At 55.1% G+C, this 19,060-nt stretch overlaps 1 protein-coding gene across 2 annotated transcripts in view; it reads left to right on the forward strand.

The window, feature by feature from the left end:
- Positions 1–14,560: 14,560 nt before the first annotated feature.
- Positions 14,561–19,060, forward strand: part of Sec14l5 (SEC14 like lipid binding 5) — a 37,670-nt gene continuing 33,170 nt past the window's right edge. For both annotated transcript variants that reach the window (XR_012443074.1, XM_074058998.1), the window contains exons 1-2: positions 14,561–14,816; positions 15,461–15,562. Coding sequence is in view for 1 of the 2 variants with exons in the window: in XM_074058998.1 (XP_073915099.1) it covers positions 15,500–15,562 (63 nt within the window). In the remaining variant the exon portion in view is untranslated. The remainder of the gene's footprint in view (positions 14,817–15,460; positions 15,563–19,060) is intronic.

The following is a 19,060-nucleotide window of genomic DNA, read 5'->3' on the forward strand; positions in this document are numbered from 1 at the left end:
TGCACACATCCCAAACTGTTGGGAGGGAATGCCTGTAGTTGCTTCACACAAAGAGCTTGGTACAGCATCCGGGCTCAAACGGACAGGAAGCTTTTGGCCACTACTGTCACCCAGGCCTTCTAGGGTGCATACAATATCCCTTGAAAGTTTCATAACCCTAGACCCTGGCACACATCCCTGCTGGATTCTGGCTCAGCCACAATTCTGCCAGCATGCTCCCAGTTAGACAGGGTATCCTGGGAGAAGTTTCAGATGGACAGACAGAAAACCCAGTATGGGCAGGAGTTGAAGTGGATCAACCAGGAAGGCTCTGCATCACTATGGAGGGTCTGGAGGTTCAGAGCCCAGTTAGCAAGGAGCCCAAGGTCTCCAGGGCAGAAGTCATAGCCAAAGGGCCATTAACAGCTCAGATAAACAGGTAAGGTCTTTGTGGGGTATAAGAACCTCCCACTCACACCCAGAGTCCTGGGTTCAAGTTCAGATCTCTGCCTTCAGGCTAGTCCTTTCCCCACTTGTTTTTTATTTATAAAATAAGGAGATTGGTGAGGAATTGATTTGTTTTTCTGCCCCAGACCACATTGTATTTAAGGATTCCTCCAATGTCCTTTGGTCTGTCTGTCTCTCTCTCTCTCTTTCGGTGGGCCTAGGGTTTGAACTCAGGCTTGCAAAGCAGGGGCTCCGCTGCTTGAACCACACCTCCAGTCCATTTTGTTCTGGTTATTTGGAAATGAGGTCTTGTGAACTCTTTCCCTGGGCTGGCCTCAAACCTCAATCCTCACTATCTCAGCCTCCCAAGTACCTAAGATTACTGGTGTCTGGCCCCAGGATCCTTTAGGCCATCTCTTGTGTCTGCCACCAAGCACTGACTTCTAAGTGTTATGAAGGACTCTAGGAAAAAAACCTGATCTTTGACAGGGCACCTGTGGCTGGATTAAGTGGTGCTATCCTCCCAAATCACCTTGAAAATGTGAGTTCAGATGTGTGTTTTTCTGAGGCAGGTCTGTCGCTCTTGGTGGACTCATTTGTTCATTCATACTCCCAGTCTGGCTCCATTTGTTTATGGGACATTAATGACAAAAGGGAAAACCCAAACCAGGCACCGGTGGTTCACACCTGTAATCCTAGCTAGTCAGGAGGCAGAGATCAGGAGGATCGTGGTTCAAAGCCAGCCCATATAATATAGTTCTCGAGACCCTATCTCAAAAGTACCTAACATTAAACAGGGCTGGCAGAGTGGCTCAAGTGGTAAAGTGCCTGCCTAGCAAGCATGAGTCCTTGAGTTCAAATTCCAGTGCTGCCAAAGAGCAAGAAAAGGATCCCTCCTGCATCACACTGTCCAGGGAGTTTGTAAATTCAGATCCTGGGGCTCTGGCCCCCTGAGGCCCTGATGGAGAGTCTGGGGAGAGGCCTGGGGAATCAGAAGTGTTGACAAGACCCCTGCTACCTCACTGAGAAGCCAGAAGGGAGAGATTCCACCCACAGCCTCCCAACTGCCCCAGGCATGGAGCCCTGGTTTTGCCCGTGAGGCTCTCGTGGCTGCCCCTGGCCGGCACTCCTCACTGCAGGGAATGCCGAGCAGTTTCTCCCATCCTGAGTGGCTTCCCTTCCTAGGTCCAGGGGGACATGGCGTCTGGGCAGCTGACATCTGGAGCAAGTGGCAGAGAGGAGAGGGTTTCAGAAGGCAGGTGGCTTCTGTGACCTATGGAAGCCTTAACTCCCCGCAGAGCTTGCTCACACACACGGACCCTATACCCACCCAGAAGAGACCACTTGGCTGTGCCCCTGCCTGCCTCTGCCTGGACACCCTCTCTCCTTACTCCACCTTCATTACTTCATTACTCCCACCTGCATCCCAGGTGAGATGCTCACTGCAACACTGGTGCTAACAGAGAAACCACCTCCTGTCCACTCAGATGGAGCTGGTTAAATAACACAGAGCACACACAAATCAACATCAGAGGCCAAGTGCAGGAGAGAGTGTGGCTGTGTGTTAGAGGGAGAGGGAAAGAGAGAGGGAATATGTGTGTGTGATATATACAGAACACTTATTGAAGGATCCATAAGAAACTCTTAGCCGTGAGTCTGAATTTTCACTAGGGAAGGGGGGTGGGATAGACCAGGGTTCAAATGTCCAGTGTCTCTCAGCTGTAAGAACATGAGGAAGTCATTTTTTCTCTCTGACCTCAGTGTTCCTTATCTGTGAAGTGGGCACAGCACAGAGTGACAACTCCATAGGGTGAGAATCTGCATTTTGAGCACTTAGTCTGGCCTGAGGTTAGGGGACCGTGTCTGTGGCTGAAGACTGTGCTTGTGGGTTCAAGGGGTACGTGCTGCACAGGAGCTCTGAACAGGGGCAAAACTCTGCACTGTTCCAATCCTCTTTATTTACACCCCCCGGGAAGGCAAAGGCGCTTTGCAGAGCAGGTCAGCTGGCTTGTAGCTGAGCTGCTGAAAACAGTGACAGCACTGATAGAAGCAATGCCCATGTCTTGTCGTAAGTGACTCCCTGCCTGGTAACATGGCCTGTGCCCGTCCACAGGGTGAACCAGCAGGGCTCCTTCCCTGGCAAGGAGCCCAACTCAGTTCATTCTCCAGGCAAGGGAACCAGGCCTCGAGAGGCCAGGACCCAGTTAGCCTGCTCCAATGCTGGAGCTGTTGGATCCCTACCCACCACCCTGCCCAGCTCCCACTCCCAGGCCTGGGGCAACAGGGCCGGCTCCTGCTGACTCAACTGGGCCTGACCCATGTGTGGCGGAGAGAATTAGCAGATTGGGGAAAGATTTACAATTGCACCTCACCGGTCCTCTGCTCTCCGTGCTCTGAAAGCTGCCTGGGAGCTATGTGTGTGTGTGTGTGCACACGGGTGTGTAAGCACGTGTGGGCACACGTGTGCACAGCACACATTTGTGTGCAGGCCGGATGGGGTGGGAGACCTGTCCTCGCCCTGTGCCTCCTCCCCTGGGCAGATGGGATTTGTTTGACTGTGCAGAGTCGTCTTCTGCCAAGTGACTCATCCCCTCTGAGCCATGGGGGTGGAGGGCCAGCGCCAGGCCAGGCCGGTGTTTGCTGCATGATGGCTACTATCCCGGAGGTGGCACCTGCAGGCCCATCAGGTTCCCTGGCAACCAGGTGACCCTTGGCCCCTGAAACCTGTCCCCTTTCTGCAGCCAGACAGGGACACCTGCTTGAAGGAGGAGGCCTCCACCTTTGGAGGGTCATCCACACCCTCCTTGTTTCCCCAGCTGTTGGAGAGGTGTTCTGCTCACTCTGAGTTCGCCTTCAAACCAGTTTGAAACAAGCAGGACAGCATTCTCCCCAGCAGCCTCAGAGGGCTTGTCAGGAAGGTGTATGATCTCACAGTGCAGGAGGCCCCAGTTCTCCTCCCGTGGACAGTCCTTCTTGGATCTTCAGCTCTACAGTTTCACCCTCACCAGGGAGGCACTTATAATACAGATTCTAGGCCCTCCCCTGAAATTATGGGCCAGCGAGTCTCTGTAGGGCCTGGGAATCTGTTTTAAACACCTGTCCAGTGGGACACTGAAGTAGACGGTTGGGGCCCACCTGAGAACACAGCTCAAAGTTGACCTGAGTTTCCTGGCTCTGCCGTGCACCCAGGTATGTGACCTTCGCAGGTGGCCTGTCTTCTGTGAACCTTCTCTGTGAAATGGGGACGAGCCATTGGGCAGGATGCCTGCAGAGGGCCTGGCATGGAGTCCCTGCTCTTTCTCCAAGGGGACAGAAAGGGCCTGGCCCAGCCACACCCCATGTTTTGTAACAAGTATTGACTCTTCTTACAGGACAATTGAAAGGATGGAAAAATCAAGCCGGTCTTCCAGACCACATGGGCCTGACTCACACTCAGCCCCGGGCAGAGGGCCTGGGGACCTCCCCACGGCAGCCCCCTGGGGCCAACGGGAGGCTGGGTCCTGGCAGCAAGCGCAGGAGAGGGTCCTTATGACTCACATGTTCTGCCTGCCCCTGAGTCATCCCGGGAGAATGCAGCTCGGGCCCCCACCCTCCAGGCCCCCCTTCCTGGCTACCTCCCCCTGCCTGTCGGGCGGCCCTGCCCTGGGGCTGCCTTAGGGAGTGTGCTCCAGTGACCCCCTGCCGGCCTGCTGACTTGCTGGTGTGCACCTGTACAGTTGTGTTTGTTGTCAAAATATCCAAATAGCTCCTCACAAGCATTGGGTAACATCTGGTCTGAGCCCTGTCCCCTGGCCTAGGATCCCGCCATGGAGGGGCAAACCCCCTCAGAGAGTGAACCCCTAAGAGACTCAGCAGGGGCCTCTTGGAATCCCCATCAGCCAATGTCTGGAGTCCATTCTGACCTCCTAGATCGTCTGCCAGCCCATCTTGTACACCCAAGCCTCTGGGTTTTTAGACACCTCAACTTGAACTCTGGACCCCTTCCAATACAGCCTGCTACACATCTCTGGTCACCTCTTTGCAGGCCTGTCCCTGGGCCTCTAAGTGCTGCTGTGAGGTTACCCTGCAGAGGAGGTTACCCTGTCAGGGCAGAGTGGATCTGGGTGGGGTTGGAAAGGATCTGCCATGCCATGCCAGGCAGGATCCCTGTAAGACAGGCTAGCCAACCTCCCATCCACGCCCCAGCTTGCTTCCTCCTGCCCGCCTGGAAGGGCCCAGCCAAGCTCAGGCTGCCCCAACCAGTGAGGCTACATTCTCCAGCCGGTGTCTAGGTTGTGACCCACCCTGGGACTGGCCCAGGTCAAGAAGTCAAGACCCCTTTTCCCTTCAGAGCCTAGAGGCCTAAGTGATGCACAGGCCTGGAAAAAATGAAATCAGGTGTTAGCTTCATACCAACCCAAATTTGAACCCTGGTCCCACCATGATCCCAGCTGTGTGCCACGGGCAGGTGGCTTAACCTCTCTGATAAAGGACTGATGTCAAATCCTGGCTCTTCCATTTCTTAGTGGTGTGACCCTGGGCAAATGTTGTCACCTCTTTGAACCTCAGTTCCTTCATCTGTGGAATGGGGACACTCCAACACCAGCTCCATAGAGTCCTGGTAAGAGCCGGTGAAGTGTGGCAGGAAATAATGACAAGCCAAACTTCTGGTGAGTGTTTACTGAGTGCCAGGCCCAGCGCTCGGGACTGGTTGGAGGTTGGCACCATTTCTCTTGCTTTATCGAGGTGTGACAGACATAACAATGGTCGAGAACTTACAGTGGCTGATCCGACCAGCTTAGACAGCCACGAAACCATCGCCATCACGAAGACCTGATATGTGGGTGTGGACACTGAAATCCCAAGGCAGTTTGTGTGGACTCAGGACTCAAGTGCCACCATCTGAGCCAGTGTCCTTGTCCCCATTGCTGCCAGCATTAGCTGGGTGCCCAACTCAGAATAGGTGCTCAGTGTTCTTGTTGATTGAACAAGTGAGTGAACAAGTGTCTTGGGCCACTGTACTGTGGCCCAGGGAAGACCCCCCCAGGGGGAGAGGCAGGCAAGAGTTAATAGGTCTCCAGTCAGAACTATGGAGAAAGGGAAAGCCTGCCTCCTCCCTCCTTCCCCCTCTCTCCCGCCTTCCTTCCTTCCCTCTTTCCTTCCTCCCTCCTTCCTACATTCCTTTCCTCCCTCCTTCCTCCCTCCTCCCTCCTTCCTCCCTCCTCCCTCTTTCCTCCCTCTCTCCCTCCTTCCCTCCTTCCTTTCTCCCTCCCTCTCTCTTTGCTTCCCTCCTTTCTCCCTCTTCCCTCATTCCCTCCTCCCTCCCTTCCTCCTCCCTCCCTCCTCTCTCCCTTTCTCCCCCTCCCTCCCCTCTCCCTTCTCCCCCTCCCTCCCCTCCTTCATTCATTTACGCAGTATTTATTGAGCACTTGCAACGTGACAAGTCCAGTTCCAGGCGCACTGGACACAGATGACGTGCAGTGGATGCACGTCCAGCCCTTAGAGAACTTGCTTTGGGGTGGCAGGAGAGGATGGGGAGATGGCATAATTCTAGGCACCTTGGTTGACAATGTCACCTCTCCTACATTCCCAAAGACAGAGCACCCCAAGCAGACACACTGTGGTGTGCACAGAAATGCCACCAAGTGGGGGCCTGGGGACAGGGCGAGGGAAGCGATCAGAACTGAAGGTGAGGGTGGTCAGGGCCAGAGGGAGGAAGGGGAGAAATCACTTGCTGTGAACACAAGGTGCCATGTCATGTTCCCCTGTGGTCATGGATGTTTCTGTGGCAACCAGGCTCCTCCACCCCCAGAGGAAGCTCTCAGTCCAGTGCTCCTATAGTGCCTTCCTCACTTGCACTCCTCCACTAATGGAGCACCTACTGTATGCTCCATTACGTACAAGAATACGGCAGCGAAAGAGATAGCGCCCTGTTCATGGCACCTTCCATCTGGGAAGGGGACTTGGATAGAAAGGCAGACACCATGTTTTGAAACATGGTGGGTGTGGCTATGCACTCAGGAGCCTGAGCAGGAGGACTGCGAGTTCCAGGCCAGCTTCAGTTACATGGTGAGACCCTGTCTTGAGAGAGAGAGAGAGAGAGAGAGAGAGAGAGAAGAAATAGCTTAAGTGCCCATCAGTGGAGAGTGGCCTGGAAGGTGGCGGGGCAGGGCTGTCGGGGTCTGCAGACCGCAGCTGCGGTGTACTACCCAGTAGTAGGTGGTGTGGCTTTGCCATTTATGTTTAAACTAGAGCTGCCCATGTCATCCCCCCGCCCGTCCACCTTGGCCTGTCCTGCCTGGATCTGCCTTGGCCTTTTGTCCCCTATCTGCTGAGCTCAAACATTCCTGCCAGGGACCTGGCTGCCAAGCCCTCATCCATGGGCCTCCCAGGCTACTCTGGTCACGGGCTCAGGCATAATCCCGCCTGGGCCCAGGCCCCACCCCTGCTTCCTGTCCATCCTGCTTCCCCAAAGGGCTGCACCTGCCCCTCTGGGGGGTTGGGGGGAGGGTACCCAGCCCCTTCCAATAGTGCTTCCTGCCTTGAGAGAAATGTGCCATGTGCCTGGGCTGCCAGCCACACTCGCTGGGAGCATTTGAATCATGGCTAGAGCTACGGGGGAGGGGAGCTGCGAATTTTGCTGTTTTGTTATGTTCAGTTACTGTGCAATGCACTATCGAGCCCTACTTATTTAATTAATGTGGACTCGAATCGCTGCACGAGGCTGTAGCTGTCAGATCGTGTGGTTCCAGGGAGTCCGCGGGGCCCATGCATGGCGGTGCACAGCCAGAAGCCTGGCCCTCCTGGGCAGGGGCAGCTGGAGTGGTGCACTGAGCTTGCTGTCAGTGGAGTCCACTCTGTAGACAAGGCCAGGCATTTGGCCTAGGTCTGTGGCCTCTCCCTGCCTGCCCAGAACCCTTAGTCAGACCCTTAGTCTGACCCCAGCTTGTGACAGAATTCACATGGAGACATGAGGACCTGAGCTGACCTCTGCAGGTGGATGAGCTCAGTCTTTGTCACAGGCTCCTGTCTGCACTGCTGGGGATGGGTGTGTGCAGATACAGGGTCCCCCTTCCGGTCACTGCTTCTCTCTGTTCCCCCCTCGCCAGCCGGAGTCAGCCTTGATGATGCCTCTCTTCGCAGGTGGCACCTACTTGAACCTTAGATCCAGGGTCTCTGGGTCCCTCAGCTCTCTCCCAGGTCACTGCTGTAACCCTCGCCCCCTCCCTCTTCCCTGCCTCTTGCCCCCTCTTCCCTCCTTCCTCTTCTCTGCTCTCTTGTCCCTCACCTACTACTGTGTTCTCAACACAACAGTCAGAGGCCAAAACTGAAGTCATTGGTCATTGGACGTCCCTGTCCCATACCCTCTAGCCACTCTGAGGCCTTCAGCTCAAATCAGACAACCCATGAAACCCTGTCTGTCTGCTTTTCTCCCTGACACCTCCCTCTTGTTCTCTCTACCCACTACACACTGATCACCTTCCAGTCCCTCAAACACACAGAACACCCTGCCTCAGGGCCTTTGCACCTGCTGCTCTAGTCTCTGCATGGCTCACCCTGCTCATGTCACCTTCTCAGTGAGGCCCACCTACCACCTACCTTTAATGCCCCCCATGAGAGCACGCTGACCTACAACTCACCATGGAAACCCTGCTGCCTCTTCTGCAGAATGTGAGCCCTGTGCAGGGCAGGGAGTCTGCCCGGCTTTTTATTTTTATTTGCTTCACTGCAACATTTCCTGTGCCCAGTGCACCACCCAGCTCTCAGTCAGCACTTAAGAATTGCTGGAATTACTTAAATATCTCTGCTGGTGCTATGGCACCAGGGGAGGCTGGAGCCCAGACACTGTCCCCCCAAACCTCCCGAGCTTATGAGAGGCAGCCAGTCCTCCCTCCCCCTCCTCAGGGGCTCAAAAGTCGAATAAGGAGGAAGACAGAGACCAGCCAGCACTCAGGCCTGGGACCCCTCCCCCACAATGTCCCCCTCAGCAGGCTCCAGGGTCCCCTGTAGAACCCTGGGCAGGAGGAAGGAGCAAGGACAGGCTGAGGCTTATTTCTCAGCACTGAGGGGTGCAGTGCTGCAGGGGCAGGTGTGCAGGGCCTGTTTGCCTCAGCTTCGTCTGGCTCTTCAGGTCCAGGCTCTGACAGCCAGAAACCAGCTTTCTTCAGAGCCCTTGGGGAGACATGGTGCCATCGGTGGCTTTTGCCAGTGAGACTGAGTCAGATTTCTGACCACTGGATTTGTGAGATGTAAACTAGTATTGTTTTCAAACCATGAGTTCAGACGCTGACGTGGGGGCTCCTTCCCCACCCTGCAGAGACTGTCCCTGTGCTATCCAGCGACTTGGAGCTGGGTGTGGTGGCACATCCCTGTGGTCTCAGCTATGTGGGAGGCACAGGTAGGAGGATCTTAGTCTGGCCAGCCTGGGCAATAGCACAAGACCCTAACATAAAAATAACTACAGCGAAAAAGGGCTTGGGAGTGGCTCAAGTGAGAGCCTGCCCAGCAAACCCTGAGCTCAAACTCCAGTGCTGCAAGAATAAATAAATGAAAATAATACAGCAAAAAGGGGCTAGAGGTGTGACTGGTAGAGTGTCTGCTTAGTAAGCATGAGGCCCTGAGTTCAAGCCCCAGTGCCACCAACTCCCCTCCCTGCCCCCCCCAAAAATGTGAGTGTCAGAGGAGGGTCCTAGCTGGAGGTGGGAATGGAGGTCTGGGCGTGTCTCTTCTTGTGTCCTTTCCCCTCCACTGTAGACACATGCCAAGTGTGTGTGGGGGAGGTCTGGGTGGGGGAAGGGAGCAGTGTGCTGTGGTCCCTAGAAGGCCAATAGGCTGCCCCCAAGGTGCTCCCTGCTTCTGCACCTCTTGGGACATCTTCAAAAACAAGAGAATTGGGGGATCCAGATTTGAAACTGACCAGGACACATGGGAGACAAGAACCAGCTCTGTGCTCCTCTGGCCTTTCAGCCCAGGCCCCAGGCTCTTCCCTGGTGGGGGTCTCTGTCTGGCTTCTCCCCTTTCCAGATGCTTCTTCTCCACCTTGTGAGAGCAGCACCATCAACTCTGATGCCCAGAGGTAGAGGCCTGGATGAAGGATCTGTGACTGTCCAGTCAGTTCATGTTACTCAGACCAGTGGGGGAACGAAGGACTAGGGTGCAGCTCAATGGCAGAGGCTTGCCTGCCTGGGGTTCTGTCCCCAGCACTGCAAAAATAAGAAGGAAGGAGGGAGAGAAGGAGGGAAGGAAGGAGGGAGGGAAGGAGGGAGGGAGGGAAGGAGGGAGAGAAGGAGGGAGGGAGGGAGGGAGGGAGGGAGGGAGAGAAGGAGGGAGGGAAGGAGGGAGAGAAGGAGGGAGGGAGAAAAGGAGGGAGGGAAGGAGGGAGGGAAGGAGGGAGGGAGGGAGGGAGGGAGGGAGAGAAGGAGGGAGGGAGGGAGGGAGGGAAGGAAGGAAGGAGGGAGGGAGGGAGGGAGGGAGGGAGGGAAGGAGGGAGGGAAGGAGGGAGAGAAGGAGGGAGGGAAAGAGGGAGGGAGGGAGGGAGGGAGGGAGGGAGGGAAGGAGGGAGAGAAGGAGGGAGGGAAAGAGGGAGAGAAGGAGGGAGGGAGGGAAGGAAGGAGGGAGGGAAGGAGGGAGGGAGGGAGGGAAGGAGGGAGGGAAGGAAGGAGGGAGGGAAGGAGGGAGGGAGGGAGGGAAGGAGGGAGGGAAGGAAGGAGGGAGGGAAGGAGGGAGGGAGGGAGAGAAGGAGGGAGGGAAGGAGGGAGAGAAGGAGGGAGGGAGAAAAGGAGGGAGGGAAGGAGGGAGGGAAGGAGGGAGGGAGGGAGGGAGGGAGGGAGAGAAGGAGGGAGGGAGGGAGGGAGGGAGGGAAGGAAGGAAGGAGGGAGAGAGGGAGGGAAGGAGAGAAGGAGGGAAGAAGGGAAGGAGGGAGGGAGGGAGGGAAGAAGGGAAGGAAGGAAGGAAGGAGGGAAGGAGGGAAGAAGGGAGGGAAGGAGGGAGGGAAGGAAGGAAGGAGGGAGGGAGGGAGGGAGGGAGGGAAGGAAGGAAGGAGGGAGGGAGGGAGGGAGGGAAGGAGGGAGGGAAGGAGGGAGAGAAGGAGGGAGGGAAAGAGGGAGAGAAGGAGGGAGGGAGGGAAGGAAGGAGGGAGGGAAGGAGGGAGGGAGGGAGGGAGGGAGGGAGAGAAGGAGGGAGGGAAGGAGGGAGAGAAGGAGGGAGGGAGAAAAGGAGGGAGGGAAGGAGGGAGGGAAGGAGGGAGGGAGGGAGGGAGAGAAGGAGGGAGGGAGGGAGGGAGGGAAGGAGGGAGGGAAGGAGGAAGAGAGGGAGGGAGAGAGGGAGGGAGGGAAGGAGGGAGGGAAGGAGGGAGGGAAGGAGGGAGGGAAGGAGGGAGAGAAGGAGGGAGGGAGGGAGGGAGGGAAGGAAGGAAGGAGGGAGAGAGGGAGGGAAGGAGAGAAGGAGGGAAGAAGGGAAGGAAGGAAGGAAGGAGGGAAGGAGGGAAGAAGGGAGGGAAGGAGGGAGGGAGGGAAGGAAGGAAGGAAGGAGGGAAGGAGGGAGGGAAGGAGGGAGGGAGGGAAGGAAGGAAGGAAGGAAGGAAGGAGGAGGGAGGGAGGGAGAAAGGGTTCTACAGTCCTGGCAATGCTTGTGCAACTGTGCAAATACACTAAAAACCATTGACTGGGGTAATTAGAAACCTTTTGGAGTGGGCAGATTATGTGGCGTGGGGATCATAACTCAACAAAACCAACTGAACACAGTCCTTAACTGCGGCCACCATCAGAGACACCAGTGGCCACCCTTAAGTCCCATGGAGCAGGTGCCTCCCTCTGAGCCATGCTGATCACATAACCATCTATAGACATCTTTAGTGGACCACCATCCGCCTGCAGGGTTAGCCCCTGACCTTGTCCTAGGGTTTGAACTTGGCCTCATGCTTGCTAGGCAGGCACTCTACACTTGAGTGGCTCCACCAGTGGCTGCAGGTGTTATAAAGCATTTTGCCTTTTCCAGGTAGAATGTCATAACCTAAAATTGTGATGCACTAAGCAGTCCTGGCTGGCCTTGAACTCTCCATCCTCCTGCCTCAGCCTCCCAAGTGCTATGATTGAGGGCACGCACCACCACACCAGGCACCACTTAACCACTTTAAGAGTGCTGCTCAGTGGCTTGAAGCACTTTTGCATTTTTGTGCACCCACACCGCCAGCCAGAACTTCCATCTGTACAGCCGTCACACTGTGCCTCAGCTTGGAAGGTTAATCCACTCCCTCTGCCTCCTTGGCACCCATCATTCAACTTTCCATCTCTGAGTCTTGTGACTTGGGGACCTCATGCATGTAGAATGAGCCTGGCTTCTTTCACTCATTATGAAGTCCCCCAGGTTCACGCACATGTCAGCATGTGTCATTACTTTTCAAGGCTGAGTAATATTCCATGTGACTCCATTTCCACTGTGGCCACACAGCTGGGAGCAGCAGGGCCAGACCTCCCAGTGGGTTGTTCTGAGTCCCACACTGATCGCTGAGCCACCCAGCCCCTCCCATGGCACCTCACCAACACCCCATCCTCCCTTTGCCCTCATCTCTCCATCCACTAAGCTCTCTCTGCACAGCCTTTTACCCATATTTGGATGTGACCTTTGGCCCACAGGCAGCACTTGGTGGGGTCTGGAAGTCTTTGGGGACGGGCTGGGGTCAAGGTGTGTTAGGGCATGGCTGTGCAGCCCCCTGGGTCAGACTTCCACGGGCTCCGGCCCCCACCCAGGAGTGCTGCCTGGAGGTGTGCAGTGCACAACCTGCACACCTGTACATACCAATCCTCCTCATGACCTTGACTTCCCTTCCTGGAGGTCCCCAAACCCAGGAGGCCCCTGGGCTATGGTCTGAGGATCCAGGAAAAAGAGTGCCATTAAGAGGCAGTTGGGGACAAGTGAGACAGCCTCCAGCAAGCAGATGAGTGGTTGCTGAGGCCGGGAGGGGCAGGAAGGAGGTGAGACCTTCTAATGGGTGCGATTTCCTGGTGGGGGAATGAGACTATTCTGAGAACAGTCATGGAGACTGCATAGCCTTGTGAATGTACTAAGAACCACTGAACTGCACCCTGAGGAATGGTTAGAATGGCAGCTTTTATGCTGTGTGTATTATTTATTTATTTTTGGCATTACTGGACTTTGAACTCAGGGCTTTGTGCTTGCTAGGCAGGTGCTCTACCACTTGAGCCACTCCTCCTTATTTTGGAAATACAGTCTTGCTTCCCATTGAGAAGGGATCTCACAAATTTTTTTGCCATCCTCCCAATATCAGCCTTCCCAGTAGCTAGGATGACAGTGTGAGCCACCACGCCTGGCTTGTGTGTTTTTTACCACAAAAAAGGCTGGGAGACATCACTGGCTTTGCCCCTCCCCCCAGCTGCAGTACTACAGATTCCTTACCTGTAAAATAGGAAATTATAAAGGTTTTGTGTGTGTGTGTGTGTGTGTGTGTGAAAGTCACAGAACATACAATTGATGGCAAGCAGGACAATTTGGTGGGATTTAGGACATTTACAGTGTTGCACAACCAACACCTCTTCCCAAAATATTGTCATCACTACAGGGATTGTTTGGGGGATGAAGTGCATCTTTAGAAAGAGGCCTGGAGCAGTAAGCGCACTGACTGTCAACAGGTGGCGGGATCGTTAGTAGTAGACAGGGCTGAGAACAGGAGATCGGTGGTGGGTGGGCTGCAGGAGGGAGCCAAGTTCTCACTCCCCCTCTGTGCCCAGCTGCCCACCCTCTCAAGGTTGGGTGCGGAAGAGGTGTGACGTCCCTTTCATCCTGGCAACATCTGCTGCCAGTGTTAACGGTCACTGTGAGTCTCACGCTGATACGTGGGTAGAGCCTGGCTGCGGGGGCGAAAACACCCCTGCACCCATGTCCCCAACAGTTCCCCACTGTGCCTATTCCGGGAGCCATGCACTGTCTTTTGCTGCCCCCTTGTGGCAGCGATGAGAACTGTGTGTCCCGTTTCCACTCTTGATAACTTAAACCCTACCGCACTGAGCGTCTGCTGCCTGCGGGGTCCCTAGATCCTGTGTACACGGAGGCAGGAGGAGAAGGCAGCCATGGTCCTGCCTTCAGGGAGCTCGTTTGTTCGCGGCCAGAAACCCTCAAATAAATAAAATGAACGCACGATCACAAGAGTGAGTGTGATGCAGGCTAGGAAAGGTGCAGACAGGACCTGGTTCCTGCCAGGTGCAATGACATATTTGACGTAGATCAGAGGGCTTTCTGTCTCTCTGTCCATGCCTATGGATAGGGGTGTCTGTCTGACTGCCCCTCGTGAATGGGTGAATTCACGCAGGGCTGGCACAGAGTAGGTACGAGGTGAATGATGAATGAATGCACGAATACCTGTGGCGATGCTCTCCAAAGTCAGCAGCTTGCAGGTCCAAAACATGGGGAGTGGGTAAAGGGACGACTGCCCTACCCCCATCAGCCCAGAGACCCTGGGAAGGCTGGCAGGGTTTGGATGTGAGTTAAAATAAGGATCGTGGGCAAATGCCACCCTCCTGGGGAGGCTCTGTGTCCCCTGTTTGAAATTGTACCCTCTCCCTGATGGCGTCTTGAACCTCTTTTCTGCTTACTTTCCTCTCTTTGGCCTTTTTCACCATCCCTTAAACTATATATTTGCCTTATTTATTTAATATCTGTCTCCCCCAGAAGAATGTAAACTCCACGCGGGCAAGGATCTTCTTTTTTGGGTTTACAGGTGACTCTCCAGCGCCCAGAGTGAATGAACGATGCACTGGAGAGGACTTAGGACAGGGCTAGGGCGGACTCTGGGCGCGGCCAGGTAGAGGAGCAGGATTCAAGGCCAAGTGCAGCGGGTCAAGGGCGAGGTTAATGTAAGCTAGGGAAGATTGCACACTGTGCTGAATGCCCGAGGTCAATCGCACCAGGAGGGGCGGGGCGAGAGCTCTAGGGGCGTGGTCAGCGTGGGGCGGGGCCTGCAGGAGGCGTGGAGGAACGCCTGTGTTGAGGGCGTGGTCAAACAAGGAACATGCAAAACGAGGGGGTGTGGCTAGCACAGGGGCGGAGTCAAAATGGGGCGTGACCAGGTTTGGGAGGGGCCAATCAGAGGGCAGAGTTAGATCTGGGCGGGGCCTTGGTAGGGGGCGTAGGCGGCTCCAGGAGCTCCGCTGTCCCCGGTCCTGGACGCTCCAGCTCTCGCTCCCGCCCTTTGGGTCCCTCCCCTGCTGGCCCAGCCGCCGGGTGTGCGGGCCGAACGCCCCAGGCCGAACAGCCGCGGTCGGACTCCGCCCCAGGCGCTGCGCTTCGAGCCCGGAGACCGCTGCCCCACCTCCCCACCCCCGCAAGCTCCGCTCCCGGGTCAGGCGATCGCCCAGGGCACTGCCCCGACTGTGTCCCCAGAGGCTCCGAGGGCGAGGGTGAGCGGAGTTACGGGGACCTGTGCGTGCACGCGTGTGTGCATGCCTGTGTGGGTGTGCATGCGTGTGTGCGCACCAGGAGAATAGTGTGCGTGGAGTTGAGTAGGTGTTTGCTGCAGGGAGCAAGTGTGTGCGAAGTAGGGTGCGTGTGCAAGGCCGTCCTGTGTGGGAGCGCAGTCATGCACTCCTGCGTGTGTGGCTGGGAGGGCAGGGAATTTGGCGAATGCTGTGTGTGGGGGCAGCTTAGAGGAAAGTGGGACAGCAGGTGTCAGAATACTTGGGAGGACTATCAGTACCATGCTTCTTGGGGAGCATGCAAGAAGAGAATTGTTGGAGTGTAAGAATTGCACGTGTGTGTGTGTGTGTGTGGCGTGCGGGGTGCTTCTGAGGGTCCTCGGGGAGAAGGGGTGGGGACAGGAATGTTTGGGGGTCCTGACTGTTCTTGGAGAGGTGACTGTGGCCTGGGCAGTGGAGTAGTGGACAAGAAAGGTGATTGAGGCTTGGCCCAGATTGGTTTGGGGATCATAGCAGCCCCCTCAGTTTGAGGGATGGGGAGAAGTATGGGTGGGTCAGAGGGGCCACCTGCTCCCTGTCTCTGCTTCATGTGGAGGGAGCCACCACCTCACAGTCACCTCTCACCTCAGGCTCAGTACTTCCCCACCTGGGGACTTCTGAGTGCCAGCATGGTGCAGAAGTACCAGTCTCCTGTCCGTGTCTACAAGTACCCCTTCGAGCTGGTCATGCTGGTGAGTGAGCCCTGATTCCCCGCCCCCTTGAGTGACAGTTGGAGAACTCAGGAGGTCAGCCATGGTGGGAAACCCTCGGGTGCCCAGATGGGGAAGAATTATTATTGAGCTATTCAGCTGCCCTGGTGGTCAAACTTCTAACTGGTGACCCCTGGGCCTGGCTGTCCCCTCTCATCTGTGACAGAACTTCTGTAATCCCTGCCTAGTGACAGAACACAAGTTCTGTTCGTCTGCCCCTTGCTGTACCTTAGACTATGCTGCTAGAGAACAAGAGTGTCAGTGGCCGAACGACTGTTGTGCTTTTGTGTCATCGTGAAGGTGATGATAACAAAAATGGGAAGTGGGGTGCTGATGGGGACGGCTGTCACTCATTGTCCATCTCCAGCGCTGACACTGTCTTTGATTCATCAGTCAGTTCCATTTCACCTCCACTAAACTGAGGTTTGCACAGGTGATGGATAGCCCCAAGATCTGTTCCTAGGCAGAGCTGGAGTCAAGGCCCAGATCCACGCAGAGGGGACTCTAGAGCCTCAGTGTTAACTATGACACCTCTGGGGTCCTCCTTCCTCTCACAGACCCCTTCCACTCCCCTTCAAGGAAGCTGAGATAGGAGAGGAGAGGGTGTGAGCAGGTAGGAAGGGTCTGGGCACTGGGGTGTGAGGATAGACCCAGAGTAGTGATGCAACACATTGGTGTTGTGTGGCAAGTCAGTTGGGGACCTGGAACTGGCTCCCAGGTTCCTGGCCTCCTGGGTCAGTGCTCTTGACATTCTGGGGCAGGTGCTGGGGACAGGCAGACCTGGGATTCCTTCTTCGTTCCATCATTCTGCCTCTTGGCTCTTCCTGTCCCTGCTTGGAAAAATGGGGGCAAGGCTCTGAGGTCACAGTGAGGAGTAAACCAGGTGCCCTGGGTGTGTTCCTGGCACACAGTAGGTGTCTGCCACATACGTCACCCTCTGTTCTTACACAAGTTCTTACAAATGATTATATGAAAGTGTCAGAAGCACCAGCATCCACCCCCTCTGCCCTGCCCCACTCTGGCTGCCAACCCTAGCCTTCCTCCCAAGGACTGGCATCGGATCCCAGCTCTGGGCGGGCATCCTGTCAGTCCTACCCCATGAATCCTCACCCATACGTGTTTATAGTTGGATAGAGGATTGCAAGACACACTAAAGTTAGAGGCAGGTGGTCCTACGACAGCTCTGCAGTGATTAGCTGGGAGACCTGGGGCACCGCTGAGTCTGTACTCCTCATCTCTCTCTCTCTCTCTCTTTCTCTCTCTCAATCTTACTCCCTCTCTAGGGTTGCACTTGCTAGGCCAGCACTCTACCACTTGAGCCACGTCCCCAGCCCCATCCCCATCTCTAAAACCACCTGGTTCCCAAATCTGGGCAGTGCTGGGGATGAAATGAGTGCATTCCTGCAAAGCTCCCAGCATGGGTCCCAGGCTATGACCTGCTCCGTGAGGTCTGACTCCTATTACTCTTGGTGGCGTTGTCATTGCTGTGGGACTTTCCTCATTTGTAATGGGGGTGGGACTGCAGGGAGTGATGAAGGGACCCAGCCATGTGGCATCAGAAGCACTGGGTCCCTGCTGCTCTGGCTGTGGGTCATTGGAAACTGAATTTCTCTGAGCCTCGGTTTCTTTGTTTGTGAAATGGGGGGTGGTCGTCATGAGGTTAAAAGTGGCTGTGTGTGTATAAATGAAGGTAACTCTAAATGACCATCCTCAGTCTAACACTGGGCGGCACACATATTCCAAGAGTCAGGAACTCACTCATTCATCCATAGAAGACAGGGTCTGTCTTCGCCTTCTGGAACAGTCTGGGAGCCCATGGTTCTCGGCCATGAAGCTGGGACACGTGACTACAGAGTGGAAAAGAAGTTACCGCATGTATTTAATAAATGTAAACCTAATTTAGCATGTTTTAGGGCCCTAAAACTATTTACGACTGTAGCACTTTAAAATACAACAGGTCCACCCGTGCATACTTAGGACTGCATCAGCCGGGCACTGGTGGCTCAAGCCTGTAATCCTGGTTACTTGGGAGGCAGAGATCAGGAGGACCAAGGTTCAAGGCCAGCCCCAGCAAACAGTTCATAAGATCCCATCTCCAAAATAACCAGAGCAAAATGGACTGGAGTGTGGCTCAAGCGGCAGAGCGCCGGCTTTGCAAGTGAGAAGCAGGTGTTCTCACTAGGAGTCCGTGCAGGGTGGATGTGAAAGCAAAGTTTTCAAATAGTTATCTGTCCCTGCACTAATTTCAGTCGTTTGTGTTTTTCAAAGGGACTGTCACAACCATGACTTATCTTCCACACTGTCTTTGTGAACTGGTCCCAAGCTGGGAAACACAGCAGACAAAGGCACTTTGCCGACTGTTTACAAAACGCTATTGTGCCCACATAACTGTGGCCTGGAGCACAAAGGCGTTCTCTGCCCTGGGGTTGCTCTTCTTTCTCAGCTGAACACTTCTCCTGGGTGGGGTCTGAGGCCGGAAGTTCGGGGGGACTCAGCTGTTTTCACTGTGTCTGTCGGTCAGGGAGTGTCAGAACTGGCTTTTCCCCCACCCCCATTTAACAGAACTGGCTCAAGAAGGAAAACGCCCCTCCATCTTCAAAAGTCCCCCAGCAGTGACACGAACAGCTGAAATCGAGCTTGGGGAGGCTTTCTAGACCCTGCTTTAAGTTGTTTTTTAATTTTTTTCCTCTTTCACTTCAAAAGTGAATCAAATGAATGGACCTCTGTCCAAATCCCTGCTGTGCGTCTGCTTCTGAAGGGGTTGCAGAGGCTCTGCCTGCTGCCTGTCCCCCTGTCCCCACTGAGGATGGAAGCCAAGGCCTCCCACATGCTAGGCCAGAGCTCAGGTCCAGTCCTTCTGTTTAAATATGTATTCTTTGAGATAAGGTTTCACTAACTTTGCCTGGGCTGGCCTCGAACTCGAGATCCTCCTGTGTCTGCCCCCTGAGTAGCTGGGATTATAGGCATGCACCACCATGCGGCTGTCTGCCTGCTTTCTAGCTGGCGAGCTGTTGAATGATGGGTGGATATCACCCTGGTAAACAGAGAGACTCTCACAGCAATAGAGATGGCGGTGGGCTCCAAGGCTGGGAGGGTCTGCGTCCCTTTCAGTGCTGGTCCTAGAATGTGTGTGAGGGGCTTGTCTTCTGGGTGGATTGTCTATTTCTTTCCCAAATGGGTGCCGGTTAAGAGCCAGACCCACCCTGCCCCAAGCCTCAGCATATCCCCTAATTCCTCCGAGCCTCAGTTTCTCACCTGTAAAATAGAGGTAGTGAAGGTACCTGGGGAGAAGGAAGGACGGGCGCCTGGACATGGCCTTGCAGGTTGATAGTCACGAAAGACAGCCCGGGCTCACCAGAACTTACCGCCTCGACAGCTTTCTTGGGACATAAGTCACTTCATCCATTTAAATTACTTTCAGTAGATTTGTTGGTGACAAGTGTCACCACTTACACATTCTATCATGTTTTATTTCTTTAC

Source organism: Castor canadensis, chromosome 17 (assembly GCF_047511655.1).
Source record: "Castor canadensis chromosome 17, mCasCan1.hap1v2, whole genome shotgun sequence".
NCBI classification, from domain to species: domain Eukaryota; kingdom Metazoa; phylum Chordata; class Mammalia; order Rodentia; family Castoridae; genus Castor; species Castor canadensis.